General features: G+C 39.7%; 1 protein-coding gene across 1 annotated transcript; it reads right to left on the reverse strand.

The window, feature by feature from the left end:
- Positions 1-687: 687 nt before the first annotated feature.
- Positions 688-10,482, reverse strand: slc6a7 (solute carrier family 6 member 7). The gene is made up of 14 exons (XM_039778060.1): positions 10,191-10,482; positions 8,438-8,678; positions 7,855-7,986; positions 6,843-7,053; positions 5,302-5,440; positions 4,982-5,116; positions 4,752-4,855; positions 4,544-4,668; positions 4,115-4,227; positions 3,883-4,020; positions 3,686-3,785; positions 3,404-3,522; positions 2,673-2,846; positions 688-2,499 (listed from the first exon to the last, which is right to left on the reverse strand). Exons 1-14 carry the CDS (start codon positions 10,233-10,235, stop codon positions 2,329-2,331), a joined length of 1,947 nt encoding a protein of 648 aa, XP_039633994.1. The 5' UTR covers positions 10,236-10,482; the 3' UTR covers positions 688-2,328.
- Between the last annotated feature and the right edge of the window lie 1,836 nt (positions 10,483-12,318).

Raw genomic sequence — 12,318 nt, forward strand, 5'->3', positions numbered from 1 at the left:
CCCCCCCCTTCGCCCCGATTTTACGCTGTTTACCTTATGTGTATGTTTGTTTTCATTTCTTTTTACATGTTACACACCTATATCTTCGTTACTCAAGGAAACATCAATTTCAGCATTATCACATAAGCTATAATCAATTATTTTTGGTCACTGTAACATTTTCTTTTTCATTTAATAAAGACAGCTACTGTTACATTTTAGTATGCGACCATGGATACTACCCTGCATTCTAATCTTTGTGAAACCATGCATTGCCCTCTTGCGGTAATAATCCATATTGCTATTTCAACTGAACGTCAAGGTTTGAGATTGAGAACATTTTGGGAAATAGACTTTGTTGCCCCCATTCAATTCCATTTGAACAAGCAGGCCACCTTATCACCATAAATGTATTGTTTTAAAACTAATATTCTGTAGTGAAATCTGAAAACTCAAGTTAAGTAAAACTGATATTGGCTATACACTCATTTTACAGTATACTGTAAAATGAGTGTATAGCCAATATCAGTTTTTAAAGATATCTGATGATAACTATAGTTATCAGATATCTTTAAAATGAAAAATATCCATGTCACAGAAAAGGAAATGAAAGATATGAAGACAATACAAATATTTAATTATTAATATTATATTATATAGTATTACAGATAGCAAAGAAAATAGCAACTGTGTACAAAGGCAACAAGATGTGTTAAAATTAATTTTAATGGCATACAATCTAACAAAGGAAAATCAAATGTTCTTAATCAAATGTTTAAAAGTAGAGATCCTGCTATTCAGATGCTGAGAGAGAAAACAATGACCGTTATTCTAACGCACTAAAAGTTTTATGTGACTGAAAAGGTTTTAAGAAAGCAGGTCATCATCTGCTTATGTGCAACAGGACACAATAGAGACCACATGCCCTTAAAAACAGTTTAAGATTTAACAGCCTGGAAACCGGTGGGTAATTAAATCTTTGGACATTCATGAAAATATTAAAACGCCAGTCCTCTAAGACAGAAGTGCCACTAGAATGGTTAACAAATGTTATTTATCTGGGAAAGTTTATTTCAGTCGGCCACTTCAAAAGATAAACACACAACTGATGTGTCCAAGTGAGTTGTCTCATCTGGGTCAGATCTTTTTGTAATTCATCATATTATAATTTCCTTTATGTCCATTAGTTTAGTCATTGGGCTTATCTAGCAAATGGTCTAGTAAAAAATATTTGTCAAATAAGTCTAACCAAAATTTTAAATTTAGCACAATGGCCAATTTTCCAATAAATAACTTTCAAGCAACAGATTTTGAGGTCTTCTCTAAGCAAGCCCTAAAACCAGAGAAATGTAAGCAAGACTGATACAATGACAATATTCATGTCCTCAAGGGGATAATACATTTAGCCTATGAGTGCCTCTCCAGATATTACATTAAACCGATGATAGAATTACCAGAAAGGCTTTCTGCTAATAAATAGCAGAGGGGAAATCGACTAGGAGAACTGTCAAAGCCAAGTTCCAGTAAACATAAAAAACTAAAAACCTACGTGTGCAGACAGATACCTACTGACTAAAGATAAAAAAAAAGGATAGTTAGTCCCACTTAAAAAAAAAGGTCTACAATGCTAGTACAGAATGTAGTTGTAATTATGATAATATCAATGTACTCTGAGCAAAGTGAACTGATTGCTACATTTTCTGCAGGAACTGGCAATTTGAAATGCAGATGGTCAGACAAGGCATATGGACACATGTACAGTACTTAATAGTTCATTTGGCAAGTTCTTCTTTTAAATGTATTTATTTATTCTAGCAGTAATTCTAGCAATTATTCTTTTAAAAAGTAAATATGATTAAAAGTATTTCTGATTCTGTGCAGCATTCATTCTGGCAGGCTGAGGATTTGTGGTCACCTCTCCAGGTCCATCAGCAGTTGTTGAAGGTTAACAGTCAAAACACTGCACTTTTTGTCCCTCCTCCTAAAAGGAGGTAGGAAGATAACAATCTGGTCTCTCAGCTGCTGCTGACTGCTGTTGGTGGAAATTAATTACACTACACTACTATGAAACTGATCATCATCCAAATTACAACTTCCATTTCAGCTCGTCTATTTTACAGCTGCAAATGTACACTCTACACAATGTAATAAAAGAAGTTAAAAATACAATTGAAATATACATAGAAGTATAAATAAAGCAATAATCCACACTGCCCTGCAGGACACACAGTCTGTTCAGACACGCCCACCAGAGGGGCAGATAACACACAACAGAAAATAACACATTTCTATTTCTCTTGACAACGTAGTTTGCTCATCACTGTGCTTTCATCAATTCTCTCTATGCTGTCATGCCTGGCTTCCCTCCTCCCAGGTCATCGCAGTAAAGTCCATGTCTGTGAGCGTGACGGTGAACGGAGCCTCAACCCTCTCGGCCTCCATGTGCTCCTGGACTCTTGCGGTGCTGTCCAAGTTGTTTACCCTCCAGGAATTCAGAGGTCGAATCGATTTCTGGAAACGCTGCAAAAGAGAAGCAAGAGACAGTCATCAACCTTTTTGCAAATGCCTTTCATCTCCCAATGTTGTATATTTAAGCAGATACAGCAGTGGCAGTACGAGCCCTACAGTTAGTGAGATCATTGCAGAGGTGTAACCGGACCTCACAGTGACAGAATGACAAAGCTTATACTGACTTCTTTCAGTGTTCCAGTTTCCTTGCTGATGGCCACAATGGCCCAGATGGGGATCTGTAGACAGCAGGTTGCGCCCATGCACACTCCCAGCGCTTTACCCCACAGTGGATACACATAGGACCCGTATTGGAGTGATGTTCTGTACATCTCAATGAAGATGTAGGTCAGGATGAACTACAGCCGCAAGGGCAAAAGCCCAAAGTGAGCAGAGGAATGTGTCATCCAAACAATAAAGCCACAACAGAAGAATGAATGAGAAATCCAGCAGAGAAATGCTAGAGGGGGGACTCAGATTGAATGTCAGTTTCTCCTCTTGAATTATTCACAACTGCTGTTGTGAAGATTTCAGCACAGTTGGCCACTTTTCAAAGTAGTGATGTTATTTTAGTTTCCTTTGTGGAACTTTTGGAGCAGTTGGTAATTGAGTTATTATACTTTGTTCTCCCTCAGTTTATGATAAAATCTTTAGTCATATAATGGGATAGCACAGTGTCTCACACTTCATCGAATTACCTTTTGACTATAAGTGCAACATTTCTGTATCAAGTAGCCCTACAGTATCACTTTCAGTGCATTTGGATTTCAGCAAATACATCAGACAATAAGCCAGCTGAAGTTTAATAGATAGATTCTGAAAAGCATATTCATTATGGATGACCAAGGCTGATGTCACATTGTGCCTGCATCTACTAACAACAAATATGAATACTAATGCCAATGTTTTTACTCACCAGCAGAAGAAACGGAGTGCAGAAAACCCAGCATGCTTTGAAGTAAAGCAGCACTTTGGTACACCAGGGGGGACAGTGGCGGATCATATCAATAATGTCCTGACAAAACTGGTTGACTCCTAATAGAAAAGTTAATTAAGATATGCAGGTTAGGAACCCTGGAACAACCAAGATATTTACAACTTGCTATACATCATGTGTCCTGGATGACTGAAACTCATATGGAGGAATGATGTGGCGTTAGAAGAGTTTGATGTAAAGGTTAGGTGTGTGATGGGCTACCGTAGAAGAAGGAGATGCCAATGCACATGAAGAGGGTGATGATGATGAGGCCGAAACTAGTGCTGAAGGAGTCAATGAGAGTGAACCAGTAAATCCCTCCCTATGAAGACACAGTCAACATGGCAAATGTGAGTCTGATCACAAAGAAGATGCACTTGCAGCCACATTTATCACTTACTACAGTTAAACACACTCACATTAGTCACTAACAGGAGACCCATCAGGTAGAAGCAAAAACACAGTGCGCCCAAGAACAAGGACTTGTGCAGCGGGTTTGCTCTGAGGTGTGGAAACTCATCCAGCACGGCTGTAGTGATGCCTTCCATGTTGCCAAACTGTGAAGCAGCAGAGCAGAAGGTATCAAACATACGGAGGAGGACTCGTACGTCTTTATTTCCGCTCATATCTTTGTGTGGTGTGCGGCCTTACCAGCGTATCGATCCCCAGCATAAAGAGCATGAGGAAGAACAAAATGGACCAGAACACCGAGCCAGGCAGCAGAGCAAGGGCCTCTGGGTAAGCTACGAAGGCCAACCCAGGACCTGAAGGCAAATAAGAATACATCAAGTTCAAGAAGGCACTATACAATACTAAAGTTTAATGCAAAATGCAGTATTAATATAAGTTAACTTTTTTTTTTAAACCAACTGCTGTGTAATAGAGTTCACTTTACACAAAGAAGTGGCGCTTAAGTTACATTCATAAATAAATACACAAAAATATACATAACACAACACCATTTTCAGTCTCACATGTAGTTTTAAGATTCCGAATTTGTTCAAAATGCTTTATTTATTCATCTGGACGTCTGACTTAAAGAGGCACAGGATTACTAAACAAAATGAGCACAGTAACTACCTGTATCTGCCACCTCTCCCACAGGCACTTTCTTCTTCCATGCCATGTGACCAAGGATTGAGAATATAGCAAATCCCGCAAAGAAGCTGGTGCTGCAGTTTCCTGTTGTGATAATCAAAGTGTCCCTGAAATCAAAAGAACCACAATCAAAAGACTGAACCCATCATGACCGCAATAACAGAGTACATTGTACAAAGCACAAACTCACCTGATGACATTGTTGTCAAACTTATTATAAGAGGCCATAGAGAGCAGCCCTCCAACTCCAATACCTAAGGAGTAGAAGACCTGTGAAGCTGCATCATTCCACACCTGCAACGTATCAGACAAAAATATGCCTTAAACAAAGAGGATACCTAGATATTTTTAAAGCAGCAACAAAGCACTGTGTTCACAGACTCCTCGGCCTTATATGCGACAGTGTACCATCAGAAGTACCTGTGCATTAGCTAATCGGCTCCAGTCTGGTGTGAGGTAGAAAGCAATGCCCTGAAGAGAGCCCTCCAGTGTAGCACCTCTGATGATCAAAACAATGAGCACAAAGTATGGGAAGGTAGCGGTTACATAAACCACCTGAAATAAGAGACAGCACAGACACATTAGACAAGACATAGCACCAACGTGTGTGTGTGATGTGGTGTGGTGTGGTGTGGTGTGGTGTGGTGTGGTGTGTGTGTGTGTGTGTGTGTGTGTGTGTGTGTGTGTGTGTGTGTGTGTTTTATGGGGGAACTGACAATAAAAACATTGTATTGATTTACCTTGCCAGAGCTGCGGATGCCCTTGAGCATACACAGGAAGATGATGATCCAGGCAGCCAGGAGGCACAGGGCCAGGGGCCACCGGACAGGGCCCGGGTCGTGAAGGCCCTCACTGAGGACTACACCCAGCACACGCTCACTACAAGACACACACAAACGTATAAAACAGCACGCCTCTTACCAAATCTATGGCCACACTTTTTACGCATTAACTGATGCAAAATAAACAAGGCACAGCCATAAGACTGGATCTATTAAGGACTGTGTGAAGAAAAATATCTTTATTCATACGGTTTATTTTGTATATTTATGTTTTACATCACTAAAAATCATACAATACTTCATTGTGCTTTTAATACTTTATTATAATGTCAAGTATCACAAATGCTTAGAATTGCTTTATCCATTTTGCATGAACAGTTATAAATTCTCTCTGTGCTCTCTGTTAGAGTGTGGTTGTCACATGTTATAACTCCTTCATGATATCCTATTGTCTTCTTAAAGGTTATGGTGTAGTGATATTTCCAGTGTGTTTTTCTAGATTGCTTTTCTGTTGTTCATTTTCTGTTTTTTTTTATCTCCTATAACAAAGACATAGTTGTAATGAATATTGTCATGTGTTACATGTTGCTCTACAAACTATGATTCAGTGTAGAGGAGGAGCATTCAAGAGTATGTCATTTTTTCTGACAGTCCTGTATAGTCCAATGCAATTCATTAGAGATACTCAACCAACACGTCTGTGGTTTCTGTTCTCTTTGTGCAGCTAAACTTCTTCTCAATTCAATTCAATTCAATGAATTGTATTCATTTCCAGCAGAGCACTTAAATTGTATATGCAGCAGAGCACACGTCAGTCAGCAGCAGTGGGGAGTGGGTATGGGAAAATTCACCAAGGGCAGGGGGCAGAGTTCACTAGAGAAATGGCCTTTCTCAATGCCTCTGAATGCCTGCCATGCTTTTTGAGAGTAGGCTCTAGTGATGGGGTCAACAAACTGACCTATATATTGTATCTTGCCTCAGTCTGAACCCTTTGGTTTGTTTGCTGTATATCAATAAACCCTTACTTTTACTTGAAGCACACAGTAAGCTGTCATTGAGGCATTGTGGCTGAATAACAGCTTCTTCAACATGTACACATCACCGCACAGCGTTTCATGCAAAATGTATTCATAGAGGTAAGGAGTAACTGTGATCCTTAACTTGTAAAGTACTACAGTCATCTGTTGTTATAAAACATCACAATGATTTATATTGGGAAATTGGAAGTCTTATGTATTATGTGGACAGTATAATGAAATGTATTTCCTGGCATCATATACAGTAAGGTGTTGTCACAAAGCCCTGAGTCATATTAGCTGAACGGTGACAGTTTAACCAGTTTGAAGAGAACTTGGGTTTGTTGAAAAAACAGCGCAGCATACTGCCAAAACCGTTTAGTCTTTAAATATTTCAAAACAGCTTGTATACATTTGCAGGGGAGGCTCGATTTTATTTTACTTCATTATTTTTTTTTTTACAAATAAGAAAGACAAACTTACTTCCAGAATTTTTCTGTGGGGCTGAGGCCTTTACCAGTGGAGCTATTGCCAGTGGTGCTGTTTCCACAGAGACCTACATTGGCTACAGCATCACAGGACCAGGGCAGAGGGCTCTGTAACGAGCTGCCCAGGTAGTAAAACGTCCATGCTATAATGACGTTATAGTAGAGACACACCAGAATGGACACACACAGCATCCCAATGCCAATACCTACAAGAAGAGACACAGCTATAAGTATCTCAGAAAAACAGGATATACACTATTGTGAAAAGATACATTATAAGATATCGGTTAGATCATTTCAATATACAGGAAACTATGAACCCCCTGTTGTAAAAAGTGGCAGATGGACTCGCCAAAAAAAAACAAAAAAACAACAACCATATATTCAATGGACACCTCAGAGTGTATCACACCTTGAAAACAGCATTCCAGACTATGTTCTGTTCCTTTTGTAATACTTGGAGGAACTCCATGTCAACTATAATAATATTTCATAATTCAGCATGCCAACCTGCTGCTGGCATTTGCAGTTAAAAAAAACCCATCTATGATGAAAACCTGCTTTCTGGCTCTATTTTAAGAGAGTTCCTGCAGGTTTCTTTATCAGATGTTTATATTTAGCAACTGAGTTGCAGAGCCTCTAAAGGAATTTTTAGGGCTAGCTACGTGAAGTATATTAGTGAGGTGGCAAACTGATGTGAGTTAGATAGCTATTTTCCTTGACTATGTTTGTCTGGACTGACTGGTGGTGACACAGGCATTTTGATGTCAACTTGAGATGCTGTGTACTCAAATCATTAAGCATAGTTCAAACTGGATGCTCAAGATTCCTGGAGACTTAATATACAACTGTGATGATATTTCTATACTATTGAGCACAGTCTAACTAATTACATTGAGTCACGGCCCTGACATAATTATCTGTAAAAAGTTTTAAGGTTGTGTCACTGAATTACAGTGTATGTGTGTAAATGCAGGTCTAAAAAGCATGATATATGAGGTCCTTACCTTTGAGCAGAGGGCAGCATTTCCACACTGTGATGGGGCCAGCTGCTCCGTACTGGCCTAAACTTAGCTCCATTAGGAACAATGGAACACCCGTAACAAAGAGCATAATGAAGTAGGGGATGAGAAACACACCTGTGAAAAATAGAATGAGGCCAGTTTGAAGAAGGCTGGTGCTGGGGGAGAAATCCACTGCAATTACTTGTGTTGTGCAGCTACATGTAGACGGCCTGTAGAGACAGGTTAACTTATACAATCTCTGTCAGCGGTTATTCCGCTTTACTGTTAGTCAAGCTCCACCATGTTTGATTTCAGTAGGCTGGGTTAGACAGGCAGACTTTGTGTCTGGTGTGTAATCAAGGAAAATGTATAGGATTAAGTAAATGTTCTGTGTTCTAGCTCCCAGTACCAAAGGCTGTGGGAAATAAGCCAGCATGATTAGGACGACAGTGCAAACCCAAGGGCAGGGCTAAGAGGGCCTCTTGCCCAAATGGGTGTAACAAATCATTATAGACATACAATACACCCAGGCACTGAAAGCATTTGAGACGTCAGAGGGCATGGAACATGCTTGCAGACTGCTCACCTCCTCCATTGCGATAACAAAGGTACGGGAACCGCCACACGTTCCCCAGTCCCACGCAGTATCCAATACAAGAGAGCAGGAACTCGTACTTCCCTCCCCACTGTTCCCTTGGGATAATTGGAGCTGGAGTGCAGGGTGCAGGACTCTGGGCTCGGGAGTCAAACTGTGGCTGTGGTGCAGGCGTAGTTGTCGAATTCTGGCCATTTTGAATGACAGTATGCCCGTTCAAGTCTACTGAATTCTAGCAAAAATAAAATCACATTTTAAAAAGGGCCAGAAGCATGTATGCATTAATACAGATAACACCAAAATTCTAAAATGTACCAATTCCATTTGCTTTTCATGACAAGGTAGTTGTTTGTATGTGGATTATATAGAAGAGTCAATTGGTCAATTATTCAATTAGACAAGCAGCAGAAAATGAATCAATGGCAATTCTAATAATTCATTATAGTTTAAGTACATTACCAAGTAAACAGACAAAACATTTGCTGTTCACAGACTGCATATTGTCTTATTATCTTATCCCGTCGAACTCATGAGGTGTTAAAACCACTAACTGGACTATTTCTTCCTCTTCCTTCCTGCAGGCCATTCATCTCGCAACAAGAGAGGAACTTTTTTCTCATGTCAGGTCGCAGGGAGGAAGTTTGATACAGATAACAGCAGGGCTTCTGCTTTGTGCTGTTACTGTCATTGTTGTGTGTTAAAATATAAAAAATGCATCAATTATTCCAATGACCCACATAAAACAAACCATAGTTTAATTAAAATGATGCTCAAGTGTGTAATGTCTTTCTGAGATTTCTTGTATCGCCAAGTCATGCACAAAGATAATATATAAAGTATAGAGACATCAAAGTAGGAACCAGGAAGTTGAGGTAGTGCCATAGACTATATTAAGTCTATGGGTAGTGCACAATGTGGTTGTGTTGACATGATGGGGTAACTAATAGCAGTGCCTAAAGTAAGCCAAGAGGCCTGAAATATTCAATGAACAGCATCAAAAGCTGTGCTAGAAACATTATTCATCACCATGAGGCGAAATCATTTGTAAATAAAAAATACAAGAAGCATTACTTCTCTACAAAGAAGCTGGAACTAGGTCATGTTCGGTAATGCTTGAAAAATTACTTCAACAAATAATCGAAAATTGTTGGCGATTCTTTTTCTGTCCATCAACTGATCTTTGCAGCTCTGAATAAATGAGGACTGAGGACTTTCTATAATTGCTGAAAAAGACCACTAAATTAATAGGGCTAAATGAAAAAAAAAAACTGAGTATTGTAGAAAAATGGCAAATAGACTGCTATTGAAGTGCGTGGTCAGAATTAGCATATATAAAGCTAGACCTCGGGTAATGCCAACGTGCTTTGTATGGCATGAGTAACCAAATGTAACATCACTAAATGGTGGTGTAAACACAAAAATCTGGGCGAGTCGGCCCAGTCCGGCCGGTCGGTTGTATCTCCTCGATGTGTCTGCAGTGACTGTATTGATTTGGTGCAGATGAAGATAAGCCGGAGGTTCGAGTAATAGTGGACGTTCAGGTTAGACTGCTTCATCTAATCTAGTGCTGCCCTGACACGAACAGCACAGAGGTAAACTTAAATCGTTTGTAAAGGGGGTCCCACGTTGCTTTGAGTGTCTAACATGAGTCTTAAACCCACACAGAGTGAGTGATATGTTTGGTGTGTGGCGAAGAGCCAGAAAAACAAACCTCCGCTCCTACTTGCGCTGTGGTTGCACTTACTTCAGCGGGGTTCCCGAGTGCGGCTTTGCCGCTTTCGTCCTGCATTTCCTCCCCCGGCACAGGTGGTGTTTCGCTGCTTTTATACGTCGCTCTTTAATCCATATTTTACATGGGGGAGTCCTCTTAGAAGTACACCATGTTGCTGTAGTTTTAGTGGCAGTTGAAGAAGTTCGGTCGGCGTTAACCGAGTGTGACACAGCAGCAGGGAGACATCAGCGATGACGATAAGGAAACAGGCCGGTGGGCGGTGAGGTGAAGGACAGGGAGGCTGGGCGCAAGTGCAGCACTTCCTCCCTACCTGCTGTGAGATGTTTAGGGAGGGGTAAAGTGAGTCATGGGGAGCAACGTGGGGACTGTGGTGGGAAACTTGATAATTGATCAAAACATCTTTTTTTTTCTTCAAAATATTGTAGCCAAATTATTCTTTTTTTTTTTGTGTGAGCAGAATGTCAAGTGAAATGTTTTGTTTCACCACATGCGTTTATAACTTGCATACAAGTACCTAGTTATATTATGGACCCCTGGGCCACAGCACCAACAGAAACAACAACATTGCTATTATGTAGTTAAAGTTGAATACTTTACCACAAAAAAATACTACAAAAAATACTTACAGGTCATGAACACGTAGTATAGCCTAAACTATGATCCTACACTAAAGCATGAACATTCATACTTTACCTTGAAGGCTTAAAAATAGTAGTTTTAAATTAACATGAGTAAGGATTATTTTGTCAAGTGATTACACTATATCTGAAATATTTCAGTTTCTTCTTAAAAATGAATAGTTTTAACATTTGGGGAAATATGCATATTTTAGGCCTATCTTGTCAAAACCATAGTTCAAACCCAAGTCCTGGTCGCACCAGACAGTCACAAGGAAATGAGCTTGCTGCGTCTTTGTATATTTTTTCTAGAAACTAGGTGTTACAGTGCTGCAGGGCTACTTGGTGAACTATAGTAGCTAACAAAAAAAAACTAAAAAACTACAGTAGTTAGAGTATTGCATTGCCAGACCTCACAATTGCTCCCTCAGCTTTTTCTTTTGTGGCCTTAAATTGGAAATTGACTAATTGTTTTATGATTTTACTGCTTTAAAAATGTTAGTATGAATATACACTACTGGTCAAAAGTTTTAGAACACCCCAATTTTTCCAGGTTTTTATTGAAATTCATGCAGTTCAATGTCTTATTGTACTCTGAAATGAAAGAATGGAACAAATGAACAATTTAAGTTAAAAAATAAATCATGGAATCAATTTATAAACCAAAATGTATTCTAAATTTTTGATTCATTAAAGTAGCCCCCTTTGGCAGATATAACAGCTGAACACACTCGTGGCATTCTTTCTACAATGGAAATCAAATATTCTTCAGAAAGTTCTTCCCAACTCTGTTGCAGAAGTTCCCATAAATGTGTGGCATGTGTAGGTTGCTTTGCTTTCACTTTTCTGTCCAGTTCATCCCAAACCAGCTCAATGGGGTTTAAGTCTGGTGACTGTGCTGGCCACTCCATGTTTTTAAACTTACCATCTTGTTCTTTTTTGCTAAGGTAGTTCTGGCATAGCTTGGACTTATGTTTTGGGTCATTATCTTGCTGTAGGAAGAACCCCTAACCAACTAGGCACATACCAGCGCCTGCATGGTGCTGCAAAATTGAAAAAAACTGTACAAATCACCGACACTGGATCCAGCAAAACAGCCCCAGACCATCACGCTTCCTCCTCCATGTTTGACAGTTGATGTCACACACTGAGGAACCGTGCTTTCGTCTACTCAACGGCATACAAAAATCATGTGAGATGAACCAAAGATTTCAAATTTTGATTCATCAGTCCATAACTCCTTCTTCCAGTCTTCAGTAGTCCATTGACGATGTTTCTTGGCCCAGGCAAGCCTCTTTTTCTTATTCGGACGTCTTAGCAATGGCTTACTTTCTGCAACTCGACCTATCAAACCTGCAGCTTGAAGTCTTCTCTTTACAGTTGAGACTGAGACTTGCTTATTACGACCACTACTAAGCTGAGCTTGAAGCTGTTGTCCTGTGAGCCATCTATCACGCAAGCTGTTGACTCTCAGAAACTTGTCTTCTGATTCTGTTGTGGCTTTGGGTCTGCCAGACCTCTTC

The sequence above is a fragment of the Perca fluviatilis genome, chromosome 16, assembly GCF_010015445.1.
Source record: "Perca fluviatilis chromosome 16, GENO_Pfluv_1.0, whole genome shotgun sequence".
NCBI classification, from domain to species: Eukaryota; Metazoa; Chordata; class Actinopteri; order Perciformes; family Percidae; genus Perca; species Perca fluviatilis.

Bases quoted from the DNA above. Each gene is read 5' to 3' on its own strand.
- slc6a7 (XM_039778060.1), bottom strand. From the start codon at position 10,235: ATGCAGGACGAAAGCGGCAAAGCCGCACTCGGGAACCCCGCTGAA. The intron at 3,523-3,685 runs GTAGCCCATCAC...CTTTTCTATTAG, and splicing joins TGGCATCTCCTTCTTCTACG to GAGTCAACCAGTTTTGTCAG. The intron at 2,847-3,403 runs GTGAGTAAAAAC...TTGCGGCTGTAG, and splicing joins GCACTCCGTTTCTTCTGCTG to TTCATCCTGACCTACATCTT.